The sequence below is a fragment of the Ambystoma mexicanum genome, chromosome 3q (genome assembly GCF_040938575.1).
Source record: "Ambystoma mexicanum isolate Mex_15411 chromosome 3q, UKY_AmexF1_1, whole genome shotgun sequence".
NCBI lineage: Eukaryota > Metazoa > Chordata > Amphibia > Caudata > Ambystomatidae > Ambystoma > Ambystoma mexicanum.
This window is the reverse complement of record NC_090926.1, coordinates 264,757,865-264,785,703: the sequence shown is the minus strand read 5'-3', so window position 1 is coordinate 264,785,703 and position 27,839 is coordinate 264,757,865. Positions and strand designations below refer to the sequence as shown.

The 27,839-nt window shown below is 43.9% G+C and overlaps 1 protein-coding gene across 4 annotated transcripts in view; it reads left to right on the top strand.

The window, feature by feature from the left end:
- ITGA7 (integrin subunit alpha 7) overlaps positions 1-27,839 on the top strand; it is a 438,414-nt gene that overhangs the window by 385,007 nt on the left and 25,568 nt on the right. For all 4 annotated transcript variants that reach the window (XM_069653721.1, XM_069653720.1, XM_069653723.1 and 1 more), the window contains 5 exons: positions 4,314-4,496; positions 6,448-6,555; positions 18,078-18,191; positions 18,395-18,493; positions 18,970-19,095. In XM_069653721.1, coding sequence (XP_069509822.1) covers positions 4,314-4,496; positions 6,448-6,555; positions 18,078-18,191; positions 18,395-18,493; positions 18,970-19,095 — 630 coding nt within the window. The remainder of the gene's footprint in view (positions 1-4,313; positions 4,497-6,447; positions 6,556-18,077; positions 18,192-18,394; positions 18,494-18,969; positions 19,096-27,839) is intronic.

Below are 27,839 nucleotides of genomic sequence, written 5' to 3'. Positions count from 1 at the left end.
TTTGCAGTTGCTCGTCCTTAATGTGATTTTCCTGGTCATCATCACTTCCATGAGGTAGGTGAGGGAGTTCACAGGGTCTTTCTGTTAAACTTCCATTCGTCATCTTTCCCAGTGACAGTTTTACTTTGAGGGTGTCACTGTCCTCCCTTCCCAAGGTTAAGTCCGACTTTTGATCCATCTTCCGGTCTTTTTCATCCATCTAAGAGAATAGCTTTTCATCATCTAGGCTCCAAGATGAAAGCTTTATTTTTTCTGCTTTCCCTCCAAAGACATCAAGAGGGCACCAGTGGTTTGTTGTTGTTTTGAACCTGTTCTGACGTTTGGAGGCCAGGGAAGTCTTTTACTTCACTGGCCTTGCTTATCTGTTGCTGGGCAGATGTGTTGGCCAGAGGCTTCCAGGATTGGACAACCCCTAGAGGTTTGAATAGTGCAGATGCTTACCATTGATTGGCTTGGGGCCGACTCCAACTCAAAATCTTGGAGGGAAAGTGTGGGGAGCCTTTTGCAGCCATAGTTCAGTTTGTTGTTGGATCCAAGACCTCTACGAAGCAGAGCATCCTGATGAAGGTATGGACTTGTTATTGGAAGCCAGTCAGCAGCACTTTTTTTTAACCGTCCGGGTGAAGGCCTGCACTTTTGCTCATCGCTAGAAGGCCTTCATTGGTGCTTTGACCCCTGATCTGGTGGAACAACCTGTTTGAGGTCCCTGCCATTGGAAGCATTTGGAAGTGTCCCAGAACTATGCTGTGGGCTGACCTTTCTGCATCAGTTGAACCACATCCTTAATCTGATAACTATCAACAGAACTGGGGACACCTTTTGTGTAGTGAATACTACAGCATATTAAAGTAGATGTATAATCAATTCAACTTGAAATCATCAATACACGGTTGAAAAATTCGTCCAGAATCTTTTGAATCGGTGCTCATCTAAAAGTCCCATTATAAGGATGCAGAGATCAATGCTGGTGCATTTCGGAACTGTCGGTCCATCCTCAGGGCCGGTTCTGTCCTTCTAAGCAATCAATGCACCTGTCATGCAGCCATGAATGCGCGCCCTCTCAGATAGAGTTTGGCTGCACATTAGCATCTTTCCCTGTTCAATAGGGTGGCCTCTCACAATCTGTCCACGGGGCTGATTCTGAAAATACATCTTAACACTGGTGCTCAAGCAGGCAGGACTATTACCAAGCACATCCTTTCCAGATAGTATTGTTCTCTGCATTTCTGAGTGCTACGGTTTGGGCAACAAGGACATGCCTGTAGGTTTTACAGCTCATTCTACTCATAGGTCTTGTGGCTACTCTGCTTTGGCAGATTATTCCATTTTGTTAATCTCAATTAGACAATGATGTGGGTTTGCACACTTTTACCAAGCATTATTTCCTTTGTTGCCTGGTTGGGACATCAGCTTTGGTTGTGGTTTTTCCAGAATTTCCTGGTGTGTAGGTGTTGCTTCCTTGCTTTCCTACCACCACCAGATTCTATAATTAGACCTCCCTCTCACAGATGCCTCAATGCCCTTTCCGCCCCCCTCATTAAGGAGTGATCTATCTCGTTGAAGTTCTATAGTTATTCAGCTTACGCGAGCAGGGGAAAGTGGGGTGACCTAAGCTCCTGGGGTGCATCCAGCTCCATTCCTGTTCACACCCGGAGTCATGGGCGCCATGTGATGGTGAACCGAGCCACTGTGTGAGCCCTAATGGCTGTTAGAATTATCGACCCAGAAGCAAGTCTATTTTCAGAAACTTTAAGATGAGTAATCAGTAGGACTGTTACAAAGGATTTTCTATTTGCAGCTTTCCTCCCGTAGACTTCCATAGGACACCATTTCTTTTTGCTTTGTTTTCAACCCTGTCCTGGCTTTTCAGAGGTCAGTAAAGCCTTCTGCTTTACTTCCCTTGTCTGTTTGCTCATTCTTATGGGGAAACTGATAGTCCCTAAGACTATCATTACTGAGAGACTATGGACCTCATTATGAGTTTGGCAGTATACAGTAAAAGTGCCGGTACTGGGTTTACTGCCACTTTTACCATGTCGCCGAATGAGGAGTCTGGGCTAATTGCGGCGATGGAATTAGCCCTGGCGGAATTATTGCTGGCGGTACTACCACCAACATCTTGCGGAATTAGGCCTGCAGAGGCGGAATTACCACAAACTCATAATGAGGCCCTATGTATCTCTTCGTGAATTTCTTGTATTTTTACAATTGCACACATCACCTTATAGTGGAGAGAAGGTAGGATACTTTGTATCCATATATATTTTTATACAATTGCTTCTTGGTAGCTTTTACAATGTGCCTAGGACAAACTGGTGGCAGCACTGATATTTTTACTGTTTTTGAACATTTTACTTGCGCACGTTTGCATTTGCCACAAATGGCTACTAAAGGTGTCTATCATCCTAAAATAGACATTCTGCAAGGTTTTACACTTGCTCTTTGGCCCTATAGTTCTGTGGCCTTCTTCCTGACATCTGTGGCCAGGAAATGCCTTATATGGAATGCCCTTTCCCGGGGAAATCTGTGGCTTTTGCAGGCTAAGGGGTGGTTTGTGTGTGTGGCCACAGCAGGGGGCAGGGACTGTCTAGTCCCAATCCACTTCCCTGGTGCCTGATTGTCTGCTGTTGGGCAGATGTTGTGGACAGTGGCTACCCATGATTGGATAGCCACTGACTGTTTGAATTGTGCAGATCCTTACCATTGGTGGGTTTGGGTATGCTCCTCTGTTCTGGGCAACCACTTTATAGATCATCATTGGAACCAAGACCTCTACAAGGAAGTGCAGCCCGCTGATCACCCAAGGGCGACCCCTGAAGCTGACCAGCATCGACTCCAGTGCTGTCCTGGTGAAGCCCTGCTCCTCTGTTCTGATCACAAGAAGACCCCCGTCAGTAGTTTCACCTCTGTACTGGTGGGAACAATCGGTCTCAACTTTATTTACTTTAATAATTTATACTGCACACCTCTGGACCCGGGGGCTTATGGGTGCAACTGACACAGACGATGAACAAAGACATGCAACATGCAGCTCAGCTGAAAGGGAAGGGGGTGGCGATATACAGGAAGAACCCCCTGCTCAACGATCGTGTCTTCTGAGCCTTTGGAAGTGTCCCTGGACCAACCAGTTGACTGACCAGATTAATTCTGCCTGCGGTAATACCGATGATTTGGCTGTTTTTGGGCAGTAAGGCGGTGGAATTACCTCCAGCTTCTTGATAGCGGTTTTTCTTCCACCTTACATCGAAACTCGTAGTTGGGCAGTGCAGTAATGCGCCAGTAACATAATTACTGCTGCATTACTGTTGATTTTTACTGCACCGCCCAACTTGTAATGAGGCCCAGAATCAGGGGGGAAGATCCCCAATGGATTCCACAACACCAGAAGTGGCTTCTGGAAAATGATAGTCCGGTATGTAGGGGGTTAACCTACCTGTTTCTGTCACCCTTATCCTCCATGGAGTTACATGGGCAAAAACTCCTGTCCCTTAATCACTCTTTTCTGACTTTGGTCGTGACAGCCTGGTCAAGGATCCCTTCCTGGTACTATCCTAAGGACTGGGGTTGAGTGAGTTAACTTGCCAAAACTTTAACCTTTTGACTGTTACTAAGCATAACCACTGGAATCGCCAATCTCCTCATTAACCTACCTGTGAACTATACACTTTGGAACTGGTGAACTTTGGGCACAAGGCCCCGAACCATCTTAGGGTTGGACTTTATAAGAATTAGGGAAGCTGTTTTATGATTATCCGGATGTGTCTTTTCTATTTCTAATGCATCTGAGTACTCACCTTTGTTGCACTGGTTATTGAATCAAATGCTATTCTATTTCTCCTGTGAGTGAATGTATTAATCTGTTTTATAGTGTTGATGTGACAATATTTCACTAGAGGTTTTACTTAGTGTATATTTTAAAGGCCTAATAAACTATTGCATATTGTTATACTTACCTGTCTAACTGGAATTACTGGTTTTGCTCTGTGTGGACTCATTGTAGTCCACTCACACCCTTCTTGAGACTAAGCCTTACTGTTCTGCTACCTACCTTGATTGTGGTTGGCTAATCCCTCATTGTCTTGCTTGTTCACCATAATAGGTTGGCCTTGGGTTGATTTTGGAACTCCGTCTGAACAAACACCTCCTCCACAAACCAAAAGGCATATTGCCATTGACCATTGCTCCTGCTTCGCCTGATTGACCTGTCTCCCTCCCTGTCCCTCACACATCTTTCATCCCCCTTTACTTCCTTACCACCCCAGAACTACTCCCAATACTCTGTCTCAGTTCACTGTTTCCTTTCTTTTTAACAGGTCTCTAATAGGGGTCAGTCTCTGAAGACTCTGGGCTCTGCCTTCCTGAACCTGATGTGGCCTCATGAGATCAGCAATGGCAAGTGGCTGCTCTACCCCATCAAAATCCAACTGGAGGAGAGTCAGAGCTCAGGTCGCAACACCCAGTGCATGCCAGCCGATGCCATAGATCCACTGGAATTGGTAAGTTGCGGGAACGCAGTAGATTGCAAGAGATGCAGATGGTGTGATAGGCTTGATGTGCATCACAGGCTGGTAGATTGTACATCCATTGAAATGTTCTGAATGAGGTTGAATAGCTCTACAATCTGTGCTGTGAAGTTAGGGTTTCAGGTGAGCTTTCGGCTGATAGTATCTGATAACCTTTGGTGGCTTCACCTGCACGATTTGCTACTTCCTCAAGTCCTCCCTGAATGTTTGAAATGAGCCATAGCAATTGAATCTTGTAGAGAGTTGTGGCCCATCGTTTCCTGACTAAGATCACAGGTGGCTTTGGGAGCGAGTAACGCGTTTGGGTGCCTTCTAAGGCAAAGGGCTTCTTGTCGGTGCCTTTGGACTTGATTCCTTCCTCTAAACGTTTGTGGTTGATACTCCAGAGTTCAGCATATCTTTACTGTCTGACTTATTAATGGCAAATGTTCACAGACAGGTGACAAATATTATTCTTGTAGACAAATAGACTCTGACTTGCATTGATACAAACGGTTTCACTTTCAGTGGCACCCATCATGTGTAACTCGCAGCGACATGAGAACATGTCACCTGTTAAATGGGCAAGGATGACGATCCTTGTGCACGGGCTGCATTTCTCATAGGAAACTAAATAATGATCCGATTAACTTCCTCTGTTGAGTGGTTTCTCCGTGACAGAAGAACAGCAAAGGAAGGCAAAGCTCTTTACAAATGATGCAAAGATCTGTGGCACAGATGATAACCACTAGCACCAGCTGCAAAGGAGGGCAAGGTTGGGGTTAATCTGCTATAACAACGTTACTACCCAACCTCTTGATATAGACACATAGGGCAAATAGTAAACGACCACTGGAGCTACTGGTATGTTCTGGTGTGACTAAAACAAAACAAATAAACGTTGTTAGAATATAACAAATAGCGTGGAGATAGTGGCCTCATTGCAAGTTAGGCAGTATTCCGATAGTAAATCCGCCTGAATCCCGCCATACAGAATTAACGCCACTTGGTCGGGTGGAATTACCATCAGATTGCAAGTGATGCTATGGTGGTGTTAATCCCCATTTATGGACTCCACAGGGATTTCAGCAGAATTGCCGGCGGTAATTCAGCCGATTTTGCTGATTTTTGACAGCGAGGTGGTGGAATTACTGCCAACATTTTGCTGAAGGTTTTTCCTCCACATCACCAAAGTTGTAGTACGGAAGTACGGTAACGCAGCAGTATTGCAGTGGTAAGAGTCATGTTCTTGCCACATAGCCCGACTAATAGCTGAAAGATGTCACATGCTGAAATGCAAGCAAAAGTAGAGTATTTGTTATATTTCAGAGGTGTTTTTCTCTCAGTGTACCTTGCACGTTAGCATCCGACTAGCCAATTGGTTTTTTTTTCAAGTGTGTTTTATTCCTGAGTTAATGGCCAGCTGGGTAAAGTTTTGCTTTGTCTGTGACTGTTGAAGTCTGTCTGTTTCTCAGTTGGTGCTTGGCTAACTTATGAATTTCTTTCTCTGTGCTTGCAGAGGGATGAGTGTTTTGATGCCATTATCCTGCTGGCGGACATGTTTCTCTGTCTCTTATTGTGTGGTCTGTTTCACAAAGTGTTGCTCTTCCTGTTTCTTGTGAGGTACATGTCTTGTAATGCGTCCGGAAGCCCGAAAGTGTGCTTTGCCTTTGGTGTGGAGGTCTACCTGTTCCTAAGCTAATAACTGAGTAGCATAGGCATTGCTGTGTCCCTGTTGAGGGGTGTGTTTTGCTTGGCTGGCTGATGCATTGCAGTGTTGGCAGAGGTCTTTGTTTTGGTGTGGGAGGTGGCTTGCTGAAGTGTTGGTGTCTGTGATTGTTGAGGACTCTGTGTTGACATGTCACTGAGCAAATGACTGAAACCTTGCTACCTTAAGGACATGTCTCAGAGTGGTTTTATTTCTCCATCTTGCCTCTTCCAACAGGCCTCCTCCGCCAGCTCCCGATCGCGGCGAGACGTCAGTCATGTTGAGTCTGACTCAGGTTCCCATTGGCCCATTGCTTACTCTTCCAGACGGAAAGAGCTGACATTGGTAAGTAACCGTGAATGCTTGCCACCTGCACAGGGATGACGCACAAATAAAGATACTGGGCTTCATTACGAGTTTGGAGGTAGCCATGCCGTTTTTACCAGCATGTTTACCCTCAAACTCGGGTCCGGGTCCCAAAAATGGGAATTACCGGGCCATTCCGACCTTTGAGGGCCCGGTAATTCCCATTCGCGGGACCCGGACCCAGTACGCCCCCATTCCCATTTGAGCCCCTATAGGGCTTAAATGGGAATGGGGAGGATGGTAACAACGGTCCCGTTAATAACAGGGCCGTTGCTACTATCCGGTACTGCTCACGGGTGCCGCTCTGCACGTCTGGTCTGACCAGGCACGCAGAGCGCCCCCGCGAGCAGAACTCGTAATGTTGCGGCGAGGCAACACGGCACCGGTAGCACTACCGGCGCCGTTGTTGCCTTACCGCAACACTTATAATGAGGCCCACTGATTTGATATTTGATATTTCATACCAGTGTTTGCATGCTACTGGGTGTCACTTGGAGGTGCTCCCATGCTATGCTGGTGCCACAGAGAAGTTGGCATTGGTGTTTGGATAGCTATTCAGGTTGTTCTGGTGGTAATATGGTACTATTTGCATTTACAATTTTTGGTACTCCAAAACTGAAGCTGAGCCCTTGACCCCTGTTTGTACAAGGAGGGAATTGCAAGGGACAGGACTGACATGGCTTCAGAATGAAACGAAATATATTGGTATCTAGTGCACAGTCAACCTATGAGCTACACATGTCCTACTTGCGCATAGTACTATTATCAAAATCAGGGACTATTAATAGATGGTCTTCACTTTTCTTATCATGGTGGGGTCTGTCGGAATCATTCCGGGCCACCTCATTACGAGGTCTACAGCGGGACCCGCTCTGGATGCCTGACCAGACAAGACGTCCTTAGCAGGACCCGCTAGTGGACCAGGATGCTAACAACGGGCCCGTCATTAACAGGCTCGTTGTTAGCATCCTCCCCATTCCCATTGAGCCCTATGGGGGCTCAAGTGGGAATGGGGATGTACCGGGTCCGGGTCCCGCGAAAGGGAATTACCAGGCCCTCCAAGGTCAGAATGGCCCGGTAATTCCCTATTTTCGGGACCCGGTACCCGATTTGGGGGTAGCCATGCCGCTAAGAACGGCATGGCTACCTCCAAACTCGTAATGAGGCCCAATGTGTCAGGATTAGTCCTGCGAATACTAAGGCAGCGAATATGGCAAGGGAAATGTGCACATAGGAACAACGACTCATGTATGCTAGAAGCCAGGAGTGCAAACAGAGTGTGATATTAAACCCAATATGTGAAAAGGGATGTGGGGTAAGCACCTGACCGCGAGGAAAGTCGGCAAGCGCCTTACCCCCAATTGCTGTTACAGGTACTGACAGCGCTAAACCCACGTGGAGGGCAAGCAATGACAGGATCTGTGAACTAACACTCTGATGGTATCAAATAAGAAAACTAAAGAACTGTACTCACAAGGACGAGAATAAACCTCTTGAATGTCAGCTAGCCCATGAATCCTGTTGATGAACTGGGACCCCGAGAGGCTAGAACAGCAATGGGAGAAGTAGGAAGGTCCAGAGGGCACGGGCTGTAGGTTGCCAGTGAGAGGTAGACTGTAGAACAGGGGGCCCAAGAGGACAAGGGCTGAAGGCAGCCGGAGCGAGGCAGGCTGCAGGGCAGGGAGCCCAGAGGACAAGGGCGGAGGCTGGAATGCAGCAGAGCGTGATCCGCTGTTATGTGGGGAGCCCGACAGGGCAAGGGTGAAGGCTGGAAGGCAGCCGAGAGTGATCCGCTGCAGAAAACTAAATACCTAAGTTGAAATAATGATAACAAATAGTGAGGAAAACATAAGCATTCACACAGGAGCTAGCTAACAACCGCACACCACACCTAAAATCAAATGGGAAAATAAATGCAGAAGTGCTAAGGAAAACCTGGAATGGATCCCAATAGAAGTAAGGATCAGGAGCAGGGAAAAAGCTAAATAACCAATGCAAACTTCTCCCTATCCTTCCAAGGAAAAGACAGGAAGATAATCAAGAGGAAGGCTAAGGCATACGGGTTAACAGCAGCAAAGGACAGAGTCAAAGAAATACCAACTGGGCTGCATTTGAATAGGGAAAGCACTGAGAAATGCTGCCTGTAAACAGAGGAAGGAAAAAAGGGAAACAAGGGAGCAGAAATCAATTAGAGCATGAATCAGAGATTCAGGGCGGAGGGAACAAGAAAACAGGAACCAGGACCTAGGTAAAAGGGCAAGGAACAATGAACAAGGGACTAGTCAAAAACAGGAACACTGCAAACGATGACCAGCGCTGGACTGAAGTGAGACTGAGGCTTTTAAAGCTGCTAAACGAGCACACGCCTCAGGTGTGCTGACTGCTGCACCTGCAGCCACAGGTGTTGCTTATCCTCCACCCAACCTAGTCCTGCAAGGGTGGAGGTGGAGCAGTGGGCCAGGCATTCTGGGAAACACAGTCATTTGGTTAAAGAAGCATGCTGGCTGCCAAAGACCTGGAATGGATCCGGAAGGGAAGTAGTTTGGAAAATAGGGATTTTGCGCTCCCAATTCATTACAGCACTGTGGCATTAGGTTCGGAGGAAATGTCCAGCAAGGAATAAGCCCCAAAACATGCCCCCAAGTGGCGGGAACGGGAGCGAAGGGAGCGAGTCGTGACAGTATACCCCCTCCTACGGCCCTCTTCGGGTGCCCGCCACCCGCACGAGACTTCTTCTTTCCATGATGGGAGTGCTTTTTCTTTGGAGGTGGCACTGATGGAAATGGTGGCTTGTGGGCAAAGGCAGATGGGCTTCCATGATAGGAGTGCTTTGTCTTTGGAGGTGATACTGATGGAATCAATGGCTTCTGGTGAGGAAGAGACTCATGGTTTGAAGAAAGGCATGAAGGACTTGCAAGACCTGAAGCAAAGTTGAAAGGTCCAGGAAGCTCAGTCACTGGGAGTGGACCCTTGTAAGTCTTTGAGGAGGGAGGCAGGCTGGTGCAACTTGCCTTAGACAATGGTAGAAGTTCTGTTAGCCTTTCTGCCGAGAGCAGACATGCGGGAGGTAAGGAAGTTGCTGGCTTCAGGAAATGTTCATGTTCAGCCATTAGAGAAGGTGGCGGCTGAGGTAGAGGTTCAGATCTTTTTCTGTCATCCATCTGGGAAAAGGCTTGTGGTTGAAAATGATTAAGGTTTGATTGCACGTTGGATACAACAGCAGGGACGTTTGGCATACTGATAGGAGTGATAGACACAGTACTTGGTATTTCAGGCACACTTGCAGAAGGAGCAATAACAGACACATCTTGAACTGCAGCAGTCATTCCCTTCCTTTGGCTACTAGCACCCAACTGGTGCTTCTTGGCGGAATTCTGTTGCACAAATTCTGTAGGTAATACGCCGGTCTGCACCACCCCCTGTGCACACCCAGATGAGTGGTTCTGACTCACCACTTGGTCTAGCTTGATGACTCTGAAGCGGGAGCTGGCAAAAGTCTCAAAATCTGATGCTGCATTTTTTGGATGCTCTGATGCTAAAGTGAAGCAGTTGGGAGAATCGTCTTGTGGAAAAGGCAGGCATTCTGATGCTCCTCCTGAAGCAAAAGAAAGGCAATCTAAACGTTCATCGACAGTAAATGTTTGGGATTCAGGAGGACTGTCTGGAGCAGTAGAAAATACAGCAGGATCTGATGGTGTAGACAGGTATACCTCTGATGTTGGAAGCGAAGCTAAGCAGGATAACGGTGTATCATGAACTGAAGGCAAACAAGCAATAGACTCTGGAACTGAAGACATGCACATATGATGGACTACCGGAGGCTCTCTGGCTGAAGGATGATCTTCTGGATGAGTCACTGTAGACAGGCAGGCCAGAGGAAACTTTGAAGCGGAAGGCATGCAAGTTGGAGCCATCTCGGTAGCTGAATCCAAACATGTCAGGGTCTTTGGGACTAACCCCGTGCATGGTGGAGGCTCTTGATGAAATGGCAGACATGGCAGTGGTTCATTGGTTGAAGACACGTGTACCAAAGATGACTGCAGGGCTGTGGATTGGATCATAGAAGAGTCAATGGTTGTAGGAGGACACACAGAAGTCTCAGAAGTTGATAGACACATTGGTGTCTCAGGAATGGAGGGCACCTTTAGGGCATTAGACTCCTTGGCTCCCGTAACCAAGGACTGAACTGTACCCTTGCGGTCCTTTTCTTTAGTGGGTGACACAGAGTCTCTTTCTTTGTGGAAGTCAAAATCAACCAGTGGAATCACCATAGTAAAGTCTCTGTTAATCAGGATTTCGTCAATTGTCCATTCCTCTGTCTTAGCTTCTGAAAGAGGCAGATTAACAATCAACAGTTCAGGATTCGCCTGCTGGTCTTTTGGTTCTGTATACTGTGGAATGAGTTCATCAGAACATGCAATCTGTACAGTCTCTGACTGTTTGTATTGATCAGAATTGGCAGAAGGAAGAGTGAACCCAGAGGTAAGATCGTCTTCCACATCAGCTTTAAACTCTACTTCAGTCTCAGCAGCTGTATCAAGAGCAGGACCTAAGCCTAGTGTAGTGACTGAATCTGTGTATGCCACCTTTGTGTATTGTGTTTGGAGATCAGAAGCTTGTATGTGTGCTAGCTCAGAATTATGACCGACTGCTACACAGGAAACTTTAGGTAAAGGAGTGGCTTGTAAATCTTCAGCTAACTGCAATCCCTGATAATCAGCAGAACAATTGTTAGAAACTGTGCCCAGGTTGAGCGCTGTGCTAGAAGAAAGACTTTCACTTCCAATAGATCTAACATATTGGCAATTATCATGATTTACCAAAGTCTCTGCACTCAGGGGCTGAACTGTGTTCACTTCATCAACATCAATGGATAAAGTCTGAGGTGTATTCAGGAATGCGTGCAAGATCTTATTCTCCTCTTGTAAAGAAATGAATTCTTGTGTTAACTCCTCAAGCTTGGCTCTTAGTATGCCCTGCATTAACTGTACATCACTATCAGTAGGCACAGGGGGAGGCATAGTAGCATCAGGGCTGGATCCTGCACTAGCAATCTGGATGTGCACCGATTGTGCACTGTCCTCTACTGCTTTCAGGTTCTGAGATTTATACTTTCTCATACTAACTTGGCCTGTGTTACCCTTAAGCAAACTATTGACCTTAGACCTCTTGACATTAGGGACTACCGTATGTACTTGTGCAAAGAAGTATTTGGACTGAGGGTAGAAAACAGAAGTTATGCAAGGAACCCCTCCATTCTTTATGTTTGTACCATGAAACTGTTCTATCTGAGGTGAAGCACAACTGGAATCATGGGGTTCAACAACCGAGGTACTCTTGTATAATAAGTCTGACAGTGTGTTGTTTTCTACGGTTAAGGCTTGCGCTGACATAGAATCGGGATCAGAACAAAAGATCGAACTAGGATCAGGCAATGTAGGGTGAGCCATCCTATGGGAAAAATACTCTGCTCGTAAATGCCCATTCGTGACAAGGAGTTCATTTAAACCAAGACTAGTGATTTGATTGTCACAGGTAAATGTAGGGGAAGCTTTCTGTACAAACTTGTTAGAGGCCTTGCTGCCTTTCTTTCTTAAACTTGCCATATTCAATGGGAATTTTGGGCTGGTCATTCTGTCAGGATTAGTCCTGCGAATACTAAGGCAGCGAATATGGCAAGGGAAATGTGCACATAGGAACAACGACTCATGTATGCTAGAAGCCAGGAGTGCAAACAGAGTGTGATATTAAACCCAATATGTGAAAAGGGATGTGGGGTAAGCACCTGACCGCGAGGAAAGTCGGCAAGCGCCTTACCCCCAATTGCTGTTACAGGTACTGACAGCGCTAAACCCACGTGGAGGGCAAGCAATGACAGGATCTGTGAACTAACACTCTGATGGTATCAAATAAGAAAACTAAAGAACTGTACTCACAAGGACGAGAATAAACCTCTTGAATGTCAGCTAGCCCATGAATCCTGTTGATGAACTGGGACCCCGAGAGGCTAGAACAGCAATGGGAGAAGTAGGAAGGTCCAGAGGGCACGGGCTGTAGGTTGCCAGTGAGAGGTAGACTGTAGAACAGGGGGCCCAAGAGGACAAGGGCTGAAGGCAGCCGGAGCGAGGCAGGCTGCAGGGCAGGGAGCCCAGAGGACAAGGGCGGAGGCTGGAATGCAGCAGAGCGTGATCCGCTGTTATGTGGGGAGCCCGACAGGGCAAGGGTGAAGGCTGGAAGGCAGCCGAGAGTGATCCGCTGCAGAAAACTAAATACCTAAGTTGAAATAATGATAACAAATAGTGAGGAAAACATAAGCATTCACACAGGAGCTAGCTAACAACCGCACACCACACCTAAAATCAAATGGGAAAATAAATGCAGAAGTGCTAAGGAAAACCTGGAATGGATCCCAATAGAAGTAAGGATCAGGAGCAGGGAAAAAGCTAAATAACCAATGCAAACTTCTCCCTATCCTTCCAAGGAAAAGACAGGAAGATAATCAAGAGGAAGGCTAAGGCATACGGGTTAACAGCAGCAAAGGACAGAGTCAAAGAAATACCAACTGGGCTGCATTTGAATAGGGAAAGCACTGAGAAATGCTGCCTGTAAACAGAGGAAGGAAAAAAGGGAAACAAGGGAGCAGAAATCAATTAGAGCATGAATCAGAGATTCAGGGCGGAGGGAACAAGAAAACAGGAACCAGGACCTAGGTAAAAGGGCAAGGAACAATGAACAAGGGACTAGTCAAAAACAGGAACACTGCAAACGATGACCAGCGCTGGACTGAAGTGAGACTGAGGCTTTTAAAGCTGCTAAACGAGCACACGCCTCAGGTGTGCTGACTGCTGCACCTGCAGCCACAGGTGTTGCTTATCCTCCACCCAACCTAGTCCTGCAAGGGTGGAGGTGGAGCAGTGGGCCAGGCATTCTGGGAAACACAGTCATTTGGTTAAAGAAGCATGCTGGCTGCCAAAGACCTGGAATGGATCCGGAAGGGAAGTAGTTTGGAAAATAGGGATTTTGCGCTCCCAATTCATTACAGCACTGTGGCATTAGGTTCGGAGGAAATGTCCAGCAAGGAATAAGCCCCAAAACATGCCCCCAAGTGGCGGGAACGGGAGCGAAGGGAGCGAGTCGTGACACAATGCTTTACATTTGGTTTTGTAACCTCATTCTATCTGCAAAATTGTAATCTCACTTTTTCAAATTGATTGGTCATGCATTCCTTTTTTTCTTTTTGGGGGAAATCTAAGCCCATCATGCCCAGGGGTAAATTAGAGATGACCAAAGAAAAAAGGTGTGTGTGTGGGGATCGGAGGGGCATGTTCAACATGTTTATTCGTATTTCAAGATTTGTACAAGCAGACGGGGCATGCTACGGTTGCATAATCCTTGCACTGGGCCGGCTTCAGCAAGGTCTGAGCTTGAGGCTGCTATGGTTGCCCCAGTGGGAGTGGATTTTCGCTTGAGTGCCCACTGCCGGTAGAAACTACTGTAACCAACTTGTCACGCATTAAGGTCATGCAAGAATGCACTCTCGGATTAAATGGAAGCGCGGTCGACTCATGAGAGAACTTTTTAGATAGCTCCCGCTGGTACAATAGCTACATATCGATCAAGCGAAAACCAATATTATGGTCGTAATAGGTTGAGAGAGGTATGAATACAGTTGGACAGCTTCTCTAGGGGAATTGTTGAGATCAAACCATCTGGCAGTTTAAGGATCTATAATGAAGCAGTTGAAAGGAAAGTAGGTGCTTAAGAAGTGAAGGGCTTCTTTGTTGGTAGTAGGTGGCATTCCCAGATCAGCATCCTCTTTATATCAATTGAGTGTTGATGCCACTCCGATCGACTTGCATCAGGCAACTTGGGGCCTACAGGGGTGTGACTGTAAGAATGAAATGTCTTAGGGGATGCGGATGCGGATCTCGTACATACGACTTTCCTGTTTGCGAATGTAGCACAGACTTTGTACATACTCCGCAGGAGGGCTTCAGAGACTCGCACTCATCCGCCTCACGGCTCTCAGTAGAGGCGACTAGACAATTGAGGACAAGAGGCAGAGATGAGGGGAGGAAGTGTAAAGAGTAATGTGCTGGTGCTCTTTAGCAAGAGTACCCCAGGGGGACTGTATATATGTGCGTCATGTGCATTAGTGATATTATTTACCCATTAGTTATATTGAAAAGAGTGTTCAGGTCAAATAAAGATTGTATTTTTACACTTTACTGTCTAACTTGAATTATTGGAGTGCTCTGTGTTTGTCTCATTGAACCATTCTCATCCGCCATATAGGCCTTACTGCTCAGTCACCTGCCTTGATAAAGTTTGGCTACACTGTACTGTCTTTTTCTTGTTCATTATGATAGGGTGGCCCCTCAGAATCTTACCACAGGGTTCATCTTAACAGTGTCCTTGACCATCCACCATCACTGATGCATTCACCAAACAGGAAGTCATGCTTCATATGCATGTCTTTCCCCAACCGTCTCATATCTGTCCCTTGACCTCCAGTCTTGATTCTTACTCTCCCTTTGAGTACATCATACCCTCTGACAGGTTTTCAGCAAACTGCGGGATTGCATGGTCAACCTCTGGGTCCATTACTGCCCGTCGCTCATTGTGCGCTCATTAACATGCATTCAGGGGTCCAACTCCGTCAGCCAGTTCATTGATGCCAGCGCCTCCATAAGACCACAGCTGAGAACTCTTCTAGGTTGGTGGTGACAAAGGTATTAGATAAATCATCCTGGATTATCCCACCACAAAGAGAGCCATTGGCTGTGCTTAGCTAAACTACCTTCCTGGTGTAAGTGAGAGGGCAGGGCCTGTGCAGCTGAGGCATGGGCCTTTGAATCACCTATTTGTTCTGCCTTCACCAGATTCCCCCGCTACCTTGGAACAAGCAAGAAATGCCTGACATGAAACAACGGATAATAGATGCTTTCTATGCAGCTCTAGGATGGGAACATTCCTTTTATTTGGCCTTTACCCTCACGCAGGAGGATTGCGTGCCCCTCTAATGCTCCTTATTTTAAAGGCCCATTTATCCAGTCCCATTCAGCCATGATATCAATTGCCATAACTTTCTGAGACAGTCTGTTCAGGTTTCCCCTCTACAATCTCAATGTCATACTGGCCACATGTCTCTCTTGGTGGGGTCCTGCTGCAGTACTAGAGTTGTGTATGACAAGTGTGATACATGATATTGGTGGGCAACAACTCTGGCTTTAGGGAGTTGGTGCAAATAGAGCCCAAACATGAATCCCACTGCTATAGTCAGGACTACAAATAATTCTCACCCTGTCCCGCCTGCCATAATGACTGCAAAGGCTTCATTCCTCACTCTAGCCTTGTCAGGTCCAAAACTGGCCTAACCCCAAATGGCCTCTCTGATGTAGCACCTGCATCCTTCCAAATTTCCAGCTGCATATGGCACACTCTAGTCTAGGAGGAAAAGGTGAGTGGATAAAATAAAAAACATGCCTACTCTCCTTCTTATACTGGTGCTGAGATTTGCAGATGGGGAGATGGAATAAGGGAAACACACAGAAGACTAGTAAGTGACCTACAGTTGGTAGACTTCTGCTAAATCTTGAAACTGTTAAGCTAAAGCTGCTCTCTTTTACCTACTGGTGAGCTTTTCCCTTATTTTGCTTGGAGGAACTCTAAATGCTTCAGAAAATGTTCAAAGACTGATTAAAAACGAACCTATACTAAACTGACTAACATCTATCCCTAAGTGGATATACTGTTTAAAAAATAAATTTAATTCACTTGTTCGTCGTGGTAATAATGTCAACTGAAATGTTATTGACTCTATTTCTTCTCTGGTGTTGTGGTAAATTTGTATCCTTTATTTCAAATCATACTCTTTGAGTCTGTCATTTCAAACTCCCCTTCTCTCCTCTGACCCTCCTTAGTGAGAAGTAGAGAAATGGGATTCCATCAGTGTGGGTGTAGTGTCCCATCTCTACATGCGTGGAAACAGATGAACGATTGAGTAATGATCCGGATGAAGTACATGAAGAGTGCGGGTGTAGTTGAACTTGACCCAGATGAGCACATCTGTATCATTCCTAATGGACATGCACATGGAACAATTTCTTCCTGTGAACGCTCGCAAGGAGTAGCGCACTATTTACGCAGGAATCAAAGTGTGGCCCAAGAGACACTCCTCCCTGATTCACAACGTCACTCAAGGAGTCTAGCTTGGGATTCTTACAAGGCCCTCATTGCACTGATTGGATCTCACAGCTATATTCTCTTAATGGTCTTGAAAGAGCGGAGATTTCCAAACCCTGTACCAAGATCTTTTTCAGGATAACTCTCTCCACATTTAATAATGGGCTGAATAAATTATTAATTCTCGTGGGACACATTTTACTAGTAACCATAATACTGCGATTTTGACAGTGAACTCTCAATCCTGTCCTGCATAGACTCCTTCCCGTCTAGAGAATCTTTAGCTTCATAAATCTTGGACACTTGTGTCCAATCAGATAAGGCCTCTTGAGAGGAGCTCCAAGATAACAGAATCTGCTGCCTCAAAATTAATGAAGAAAGGCAGTTTAGAATGTTGGCCACATTCCAACATGCCTCTAGATTCCTGACCAATCGATTCCCTGGTGCCTTGTCTCCATCTTGGATTGGGGATGAATACATCTTCTGACAAGGTAGTTCAGGGAAAAACATGGAAACTCTACACCCTAACTATAACCTGAACTCCCAAAGGAAAATTCCCCCTACCCAATTCAAATTTATATCTTCTACAAGTCAAATATCCTCCAACCCGATGCACCACTTCAGAGAACTTATGAGATATGACAAACCTTCATCTGTCTCCTAACTGCCTTGTTAAGCAGTTCAGCACTGCCACCTTCCAGTGCACCCGCTCTTTCTCGGTGTCGCATTCCTCAGTCAGTCAGAGCCACAGGGGTTCAGTTGCACACACAGCACAGATGCAGTAGTACTTCTTCTTACAGAGGAGTGTAATGTAAAGCAATATAAATCCAATGTGGCTGGTTGGAACCAGTTCTGTAATGGCTCTGGAAAAATATCTAAACATCACCTCACCCACTGAAAACTTTCAGCGCTGTACCATCTTTGCAGTGGCGTACATTTTAGGTATATGCATCACCTTTGACACATACCAGACTCTGCTTCTGGAAAAGAAACCAACCATGGCCTTCACCATACAACCATTCAGTCTAGTCACAAGCTCTGTGAACAATGAAGCATGTCAATGGTGTAATATCAAATCATGATCCTTTCAGAAACTCATTAAACATCAATGTAGTCACTGCCTCTTTGTCCCATCGTAACAGATATTATGCACTGTGCAAAATAACATCGACATTCCATCCAGTCTGCACAAATAAACATGAACTTTCACCTACAATAATACACTCCTCACTGAAGTTAAATGTCTAAACATCAGAGTAATCGTGCCTACCTTCTCACCCAGGACCTAAGTTTCTGTCCATATCCTCCTCTTTTAGGACTGTGCGCGTGGAACAGCCAACTGTGTGGTGTTTCAGTGCCCACTTCACACATTTGATCGGCAGGTGGTACTGAAGATTCGCGCCAGGCTCTGGAACAGTACTTTCCTGGAGGTAATGTATTCATGGGTTTCTTAGTATGGTGATTTGAGAGCAGAACTGTGTGACACCCATGATGTGGAAGGGAATATTGGCATAATTTATTGCGATTATCTCATGAGAGTTGGATTGTATTCCCCCAGACCTCTCTTTCTTACAGGGAAGATGGTGGCTGCAGATGCTCACTACAGTTTATCTGTGTTTACTTCCCTCTGTAGGAGTACTCTACTGTGAGCTCCATGGAGCTGATCGTCCGCGCCAACATCACTGTGAAATCCAGCATTAAGAACCTGGTCCTGAAGGATGCCACGGCGCAAGTATGAGTTACAGCATTCGTAAAGCAGCAGGGATGGGAGTAGAAAGCACCCTGCTGACCTTGGCCTCTAGATATGGCTTTGGGGGAGACCTACACCCCATGATTTCATGCTTTCAAAACCTATATATGTCTCAAAATGTCAGAAAGCCACACCACAGGAGCCATCTTTAACTAACTCCTCTAGTCCACACTGCACTCTGCCCACCCTGTTTATTTCCTAGCCCCAGTATAATTCCTCTCCCCATTTTCTCCATATAACACTACTGTGCTTTTGCCCAATGCCTTTTCAACAGCTTTTTCCCACACTGTTTTATGGTGCAGTGACATTCAGATGTCTTCATTGTGTTACTTCTTTACCCCCTGCCCCGTTGAGATTGTCAGAGATGTTGCGGTTAGCGCAGCGTTATGTAGTCCAATGCCACACCCATCTCTCTTCAGCATTTCCATCATTAACTGTTGTACTCTGTCTCTCCTCAGATACCCATAATGATATACTCGGACCCAAGCACTGCTGAGTTTGCAGGTGTTCCCTGGTGGATTATACTTGTTGCTGTCTTAGCAGGAATCCTGGTGCTGGCTCTGCTTGTGCTCATCCTGTGGAAGGTAAGACCACGTTTGCCAAACGGGTCCACATAAGTACAGTTTTGCCTGTGGACTTTGAACTCTCCCATCAGAGAGTACACTGATTGCTGCCAAGCTGACATCGCCATTATAATAAGCTGCTGGTTTTGGATAAGTTGTGGAATGTGCTTTATTAGTACCCGGCGAGGGTCAATGAGCTTGTAAAACGCAAGCTCATTGGCCCTCGCCCAGCCCTTACCAGCCAGAGAAGGCTCCGTCCTCCACAGCGTCTAGAGTTCTTTCTGTGACTGACCACCATGGAAAGGGAGAAGGGACTACGTGTAGTCCCTTCTCCCCGATCCATGGCGGCCATTTATTTAGCTTTTTTTCTCGAGTCGAGGAATGGTTGCAGTGCAATTAGTACCCCGATACGACATTCCGGGGTACTAATGGCAATATGACCCTTGGAGGGGCCATTACCAGTCAGGTAATGCCCCCAGGGCTTCGTTAAAGCCCTCGCTTCACTTAGCCTTCTATGTCCCCAGGGGCATAATCCGACCAGTAATGCCCCCCTCCTCGGGTCATATTGCCTAAATCTCTCATTAATGGGTGTACATTGTATGCTTCTTGGCCTGCAGATTGGCTGCCGCATTTGTGAGTGTGCTCACCTTGTTGGAAGCTCTACTGTCCACTTCCGTATTGGTTGATGAGTGGCATGCCTTGCTCGAGGGAGTGATGATGGATGCTGTCATGACAGCTGTCTTCCTTTTTTTTACACTACCACTCTATGCCATTCTTTGTTCTGTTTAACACAGTGCTAAAATGGATTATGAGCACATAACTGAAAAATAAATTAATGCAAATGTCAGCTAACTGATTTTTATTGAAAGTTGTTATTAAATAGAATAGCAAATACAAACATTAATACATTTGATTAAACCAGAAAGTGAAATAAGTAAAACATTTACATTGGTATACAGTTTTAGATATTAACCATGTGATATAAAATATAATATATATCAATCGGTTAATAATGAGATCTGTTTAATGAATTAAGATAAGCAAGGGGTAACAAAGAAGACAAATGTACAAACAAATAAGGAAGGAAAAGGTAGTGGATGATGCTATCATAAATGAAAAGAGTACAAATGACATCAGGTAGCGATTGAAAACATTCCATTTGTCGTAAAATGTATGATAGGGCAAAAAAAAAAAACAATTCTGTGGTATGAGCATATAGAATTCCACCATAAATTGTACGATAGTTACTGTGCATTTTTCCAGTTGGACGCAACAAGGTGAAAAGCAACAGAAACCATAAAATGAAACAATTCAGGACACAATATAGATGACATGAAAGGATTAGCTAATACACCGATCATAACATTGCACAGTCATAATAGTTCTTGAAAAGAGAAAATATTTTGTAAAGAATTACATACTTGTGTCCAGAAGGTAAAGACACATTTGCAATAAAAGATTGAGTGGGTAAAATCAGTGGTAGGGGATTGACAAGACCAACAAAAATTATTATTAGAATTTGTCATTTTGGCTTCTCGGTGGGGTGTTAAAAAAGCTCTATGTAAATTAAAAGAATGCGATTGTGTGAGGTTTGCAGCTACAGAAGTAGAAAAGCATTGTTTACTGATTTTAGTTTATATTTCTTGGGAGATTTGGAAATCCCAGTCAGCTTCCCATAGTACAGTAAGTTTCAAAGCATTGTCATTGGGTTGGTTAAGAATGCAGTAAAATTTGGAAGCTTTGGTAGGCTGAGAGCATGCAATTGATTCTATATATTTTGAAGGTGTCTTTTGAGAATAATAGAAGAGGGCTTTGGTAGTTAGCTTAGTAAGGGTAGTATAGGTTTTGAAAACAGATGTATTCATAATAAATCGGGAGCAGCATTTATGAAGAGGTATAGGTACATTGTCATAAAACAAGTGTGTTGGTAGCTAAATCCCTGCAGAATTTATTTTTCTAAAAGAAATTGGATAGGATGTTGTCAATTTATTGAAAGAAGGAGCTTGGCAAGAAAATTGTGATCATGGAAAGGTAATACAGAAGACAGGACCAAGGGTCATTTTGATGGTGTCTAATCTGCCCCACCAAGAGAGCAAAAGAGGGGACCACTGACTGATGGAAAAGCTTATTTTATCCATTATTGCATTCTGATTTAGGCTTAAAGTGTTGTAATATCTTTAGCAATGTGTATCCCTAAGTATTTAATAGACGAGGTGCGCCACTTCATTCCATAATGGGGAGTATCGGATAAGACACAGGAATTAGTAAGAGGTAAGATTTCGGATTTATCCAATTTTAATTTGTATCCTGAGAGACGAGCGAATTGATCGATGGTAGACATTAATGCCGGGATAGAGGTAGTCAGGTTTGAAAGGTAGAGTAGAATATCATCAGCGTATGCGGAAAAGTTAATACAGAACTCTTTCATAACAATGGTGGTCATTACAAGTTTGCCGATCCAGGAACTATTGTACCGGTAATCTTGCCGGTACTGTAGTTCCTGGACCAGCAAACTACGAGTTCTGCTTGCGGGTGCCATTACAGCCGCCAGGTCTGTCCTGGCAGCCGTAGCGGCACCCACAAGCAGAGCATGTCAGATGCACCGGCACCATTCTCAATGGTGCCGGTGCATCCAACCTCCCCATTCCCACTTGAGCCCCATGCATTCTGGCACCCACGAATGGGCAATTACTGAGTACCGCCAAGCTTATAATGAGGCCCAATGCCTTTACTACTATTATTAAGGGAGATGCTTAGAAGAAGGGTTCTAGAGCTACAATAAACAGAAGTGGGGATAATTGACATCCTTGTCTGGTTCTGTGTGATATCGGAAACTGTTTGGTAAAGGTATAATTGATAATTATTCTAGTTGAGGGTGTAGAATATAAAAGGAAGAGGAGTTTGGAAAAAGTAGGGCTAAACCCATGCCATGAAAGGGATTCAAATAGGATGGGCCATGAAACTCTGTTGAATTCTTTCTCAGCGTCGAAGGTAAGGATGATAAAGGGGTGAGGTGAATTTTGTGCATGCTAAAGAGAATTGAAAAGGATCCTAGTATTGGATGAAGCATATCTTCCTTTGATGAAACACGTTTGATTTATATGAATTACTTTGTGCCTTATACCACCGTGTCGATTAGCAATTACTTTGGCTAGGATTTTAGAGTCAGAATTGATTAAAGATATAGGATGATAATTTTTGACTAACAAAGGGTCTTTGTCCGGTTTTGGGAACAGAATTAGTAAGGCTTCTCCAAAGGATACGGTGCTGGAAGCTAACATAAATAAATGATTATAAAGTTCAAGGAGTTTAGGGGAGGGAAAGGAAGAAAAGGAGCAATAAAAACCAACAGGGAATCCATCAGGTCCTAGAGCTTTACCAATTTTAAGGATGGCTTTTTGAATTTCCTGTAATGAAATGGGGGCATCTTAAAAGGAAAGATCCACAGGATTATCAATAATGTTCTTGTTAGCGAGGATATAATTAGTAATATTATCATTAGAATGGTTTGATCAGCTGAGTAAATTTGAGAGTAAAATTCAAACAAAGTATTGCTGATTTGTTACGGATTGGAAACTCTAATCACATGTTTGTTAATGATAGAAGTTATAGTAGATTTTTCTTTCTTGCTTTCAAGATGTGTAGCAAGTAATTTACCCGATTTATTGGAACCACCATAGAATTTTGCTTTAGATCTCAGCAGGGATGAGCAGGCTTTATTATTGTTGTAATTATTAAATTCTATGCATTTTGAAGGAGGGATTTAAATCTTCTCTAGGGTTACTGAAATAAGCTGTTTCTAATGATTTAATGGAGCATAAAAGCTCTTGTGATTTTTGTTCATTTTGTTTCTTCTTGAAAGAGGTCAAATGTATAATAAAACCACATAACGTGGCTTTTAAAGCATCCCAATTATTATGAATTGTGGTGTCTAAGGGGTTGTTAAAAGTAAAGAATTCAGTAAAGAAACATTTATTTGTTGGATGAAATCAGGATCATTGAGTAGAAAAGAATTGAATATCCATTGGGAGGACAGGGAAGGTTGAGGTTTCCATTCCAGGAGAGTAAGGAACCGGGCCATAGTCTGAAATGACAATAGGGCCAATTCCGGAGTGGAGAATATTGGAGGCAAATGGAGAGTTAACAAATATATAATCAATTCTGGAGAGGAATTTGTGAGGGGGGAGGTAAATTCTTTCATATTTGAGTGACAAAAATGCCAAGCATCACAAGAGTGAGATCTTCTATAAAATTGATGAATTGCTTTTGGGATTTGGAGTTTATGATTTTGGAATCTGATATGCAGTCCAGGGTGAAATCACAGATTTTATTACAGTCCCCACAAATAATGAGTGAGTCATAATTCTTGTTAAAGAGAAAATGTTTTAAATTGTTCCAATAGTATGGATCTGGAGCATTGGGGCCATAAATATTAAGGATAGTAACCATAATATTGTTGATATTGGCATCAATGATAGACCATCGTCCGGAAAGGTCATGTTGTTGATCAAGCAATTGAAAATAAGTTTCTTATGAATGAGGATAGTAACTCCTCCCTTTTTCTCTATTGCTGGTGCAGAAAAATGCATGTTTTACCCATAATTTGATCAGCTTATTATTTTCTTCAGTAGATTCTAAGTGGGTTTCTTGAATGCATACAACGTCTGGATTGTTTTCCCCTAGATGACTGAAGACTTTTTGTCTTTTGATAGGATTATTAAGACCTTAAACATTCCATGACAATAACTTGATACTCATAACAGTAAATAATAGGGTACATGATAATTAAGGAAATATCTGAAGTGATATAGATTGAGTAATGAAGAAAGTTTTAAAAGGAACATTTGCAAATGGAAGTGTAAAACATTGTGCTGGAGAGACTCTGTAATGCAATAACAAACTAGAAGGGAGGATAAATACTGAAGTGAAGGGGAGACAACATTAAAAATAAAGATAACAAATATTATTACTGACTAAAAATGTAGCTAAATGTAAAGATACAATGGGGGCTGCCATCGGGGAAAACAAGACCGTCTTCTGAAGACCCATGAGCTCAAACGGAGCGATTCAGTATTAAGCGGTCAGATAATCAACAGATTTATTAATGACAAAAAGCAATATTAGCAAGTTAAGGACTTAAGAAAAATTGTGAATTAATTGGAATCTCCTCCAATGGGTCATTCTGTTTTATAGGAGATCTAGATTTGTCTCTGTGTTTGTCCGAACCATCAGATAAACTTGAAGAATAATTATGATGCGATCTATTCCTAGAAAAGTGAGATTTCCCAGATGTATACTTGTTACGCAAAGCTAAGTTATGAGCATGAAGAGACAGTGATGCATCAGAACACAAAGATGCAGTTGCTGTCAAGATGTCCATCTCTGAAGATTGGTGGGCTTTAATAAGAGCTTGTAATTCATCCAGGTCTTGGTATTCTTTGGTGACTCCGTGTGGAGGTATGATAATCATTCTAGCTGTTTCCAGTAGGCTGTACTTAATGTTTAGATTTTTAATGCAGGTCTCATGTCTAGAAATCATTTCCTTTTATCATGAGTAGCCTTGGAAAGTCTGCGGGAGAAGAAAATGTTATTGACTTTTTTGTAGCTGAGAGAATTTGTCTAGCTTGCTAGTGACGCAATAAACAGGCAATGAGCGGTCTTGTGAAAGCGGTGTTTGTGGTTAAGAGTGGTCTAATTCTGTGCACCCTTTGGAACTCTAGAGGGGGAGAGAAGCAGATATTCAGTATTTTAGGAATCCAACCAGTCAGAAATTTAATGGCATTATTTTGTTCAGAGTTTTCCGGGACACCATAAATTCAAATACTGTCCCTCCTGTTCCTATCCTTTAAGTTAGAGACTTCATCTCTAAATGAAAAAGTTTAAACTTTATGTTCTCAAGGCCTTCTAACATGTGCTCAGAAAATCACACCCGCTCTTCCAGATTGTCTAGAGTTAATTGTAGTGATATAATTCTTGAAAGCATTAAATCCATCTTGGTGGAAATGTGATATTTTGTCTAAAATGTAAATGAAAGACTGTATAGAGGTGAGCTCCATTCAATTTTTTTCTGTGCCTTTGTTGATGCTTGATAGATGTCCTGAGGAACTAGATATGGATTGATCAGCCATTTCCGATAAAGGATGATATATAAAGCTTTTGTGTAAATGAATACTGCTCAAAAGGTTAGTATTCCTGCGTTTGGTTGAGGTAATTGAGAAGAAGAATGCAATTCAAAATATCTAAATCAGCACAGTTCCTCTATTTGGTGTTTAATCTTAAAACTGTTGAAAAGGCTTTCAAATATACAATTGTCCTTTACAAATGAATTGTATCCAAATGTTAGTGTGGGTACCAATGGTGTCTGGCAGAAATAAAGGCTTTAGAGAGATAAATGAACATTTTAAATCTAACTTTAATTTCCTTGAGAAACACTGGATGGCAGCAGAGAGTAGGCCTAGAAGGAGAGAGGAACCCCACTCTCACATGCTTTGTCAGCCCACACTCTCCTCAGCTGACTCGGCTTACACCAGCAGGAAGAGGGCACTGTCAGAAAGTTTCACAACATTAACCCAGGCAGGTAATTACATCTCAGGAGAGTGTTTTAACCAACTAGAATCATGTTATAATGAGAGATTCTTGATATTATCGAAGCTCCTTTGAGAGAGCTAAGGGTCTACACGTCCATTCTGATGGAGTGTTAGCCACGCCCCCATGACAGATGTCTTCTATGGGAAAGAAGTATTCTATGGGGTTTCTCTGGCAATTTCATATTTGAACTACAGGTATTTGTATGTTTGTAAGGTGGCATAATATAGCTGTACATGTGTTGTTTGCAAATATTCAAAGGTATGTACATAGTCTGTGAAAATGTAGCATTATTTAGCCGTAGTCTGACCTATAGAAATAAGGAAACTTTCCAACAGGCAGGTGCCACTGGAAGAGTGGTAGGAATAAGTCACACACCAGGCTTATAAAATCAAAGGGTAACTGGAGATTTAGGCTGTCTTTATGAATTGTGCAATAATATTTTCAAATTACCGCCTATGAAATTTACCATTATTAGGGTGGTGAAAAATGCAAAGTTGTGTAAAGAGGAAGTACCACATTCAGTGAAAATATCTCGGCATGTGGTAATTTATATTATTTCTTAATACAAAAGGAAGGCGACCCTCAAGTCTCTCTTTACTTGCATGAAACATTTTTGTAGGTGTCACCAAAGTTTGCATCAAAATATAATGTAACCTTCAAAATTTAGGTGGAGTTAGCATTATAACAACATACCATTGAATTTCACCTGATATCCCAGCTTCTTATCATGCACAATTTATTGCATGCAGTGTTTTTTTACTACGTGCAATGAATAGTGTCTGTCTTCCCAACCTCTAATGGTGAGAACAAGTAAAGAATAATAATGGCGCCTGTGATGAAGTTCCTTGTTGAAGGCCTGTGGATAGAGAGTAACTATTTCATTGATCGCAGGTGCACAAAATACATCCAAGGGAAGACTATGATGTGTATGAACGTGGAAGCAGCATGGAGTCGCAAGTGAAGGGATAGGACATTTTGAGTGCATGTGTGCATGCTGTCACGTGGAGGCACAAAGCAAACGGAATAACGCGGGGGCGCAGTGAAAAGTCAAAAGACAATCCAGGAGATATTGGTTACAGTAGATGGTGCACCCCCAGCACATCTTGAAGACGAATCAGACAATAGACTTAAGCAACTGTAAACGCAAACCACGTACTGTAGTTTTCAGTGAAATGAACACAAAAGGATGTTGAAGTCAATTTTACATATTAACCCTTTAAAAGTATTCACAACTCAATTGAAAAGACATTCAAAACAATGAACGGTACCAGTAGAGAAGTCTTATTAAAGGAAGAAAACGTTGATGAAAGGTTTTCAGGAGCCTTCCGGCGAGTAGCGAGAGCAGTCGGATAATTGGAAGAGATTTTTATTAGAATCTTAGAAAGTAATAGGGGTAGAGAGGAGGTCAGCAGCATAACAGAATTGTTAATGTTAAAGATAATTTATACCGCACACTATCACCACCAGAGTGGTCCCCTGGCGCTCTGCCGGATATGAAAGGTAAGAGTGAGGGATGGGTTAGCAGGGCATAGCGGGAAGAGGTAGAGCAAGAGATTGTGATGTGCTGTTGACAGCCTCAGTCCGGTTTGCACCGTTCGCTGAGCTTGGGTGCGTTTTACAGCTCGGTGGACTCCCATGTGCTGTTGTGCGGGACTATGTGTGGCTGGTTTTGTTGTTGTGTAGTGAAGTACATGCGGATTGCTGTGCAGAGCGCAGGTTGCATTTGTTTAGTGTTTAAGAGGTGTATGTGGAACTTGAGATTTTAGGGTTGGGTTAGTGGGCTTTTTTTCTTACCTCGTTGCTTAGGACTTCTATGCTCAGTGTCTCTACCCGTGTTCTGTACTGGGCATTTTGTAGCGGTTCATTCGCTGGGTTCCTATGTAACTGTCTAGTGGTCTGTGGGCATGAGGTGGTGAAGGGCTACCCCTGAGAAGAGATGGGTATGGTTGAAGGATTTACTCTTAGGTTGCCAAAGGGTTTGCCTACCATTGCCTCCCCGAGCTCCTTGGGCGGGATCCCCACCCTCCGACAACCAGGCGCTCTAGGTCCTACAAAGGTGCCAGTTATTGGTTAATGTTCCCCTATCTGCAGCTATGGTGCCTGGCTGTGGGGTGATGTCTAAGGTGGGGGTATCGTTCAGCTTCTTCCTTCTACGCATGCTTGTTGTGTTGTGTTCT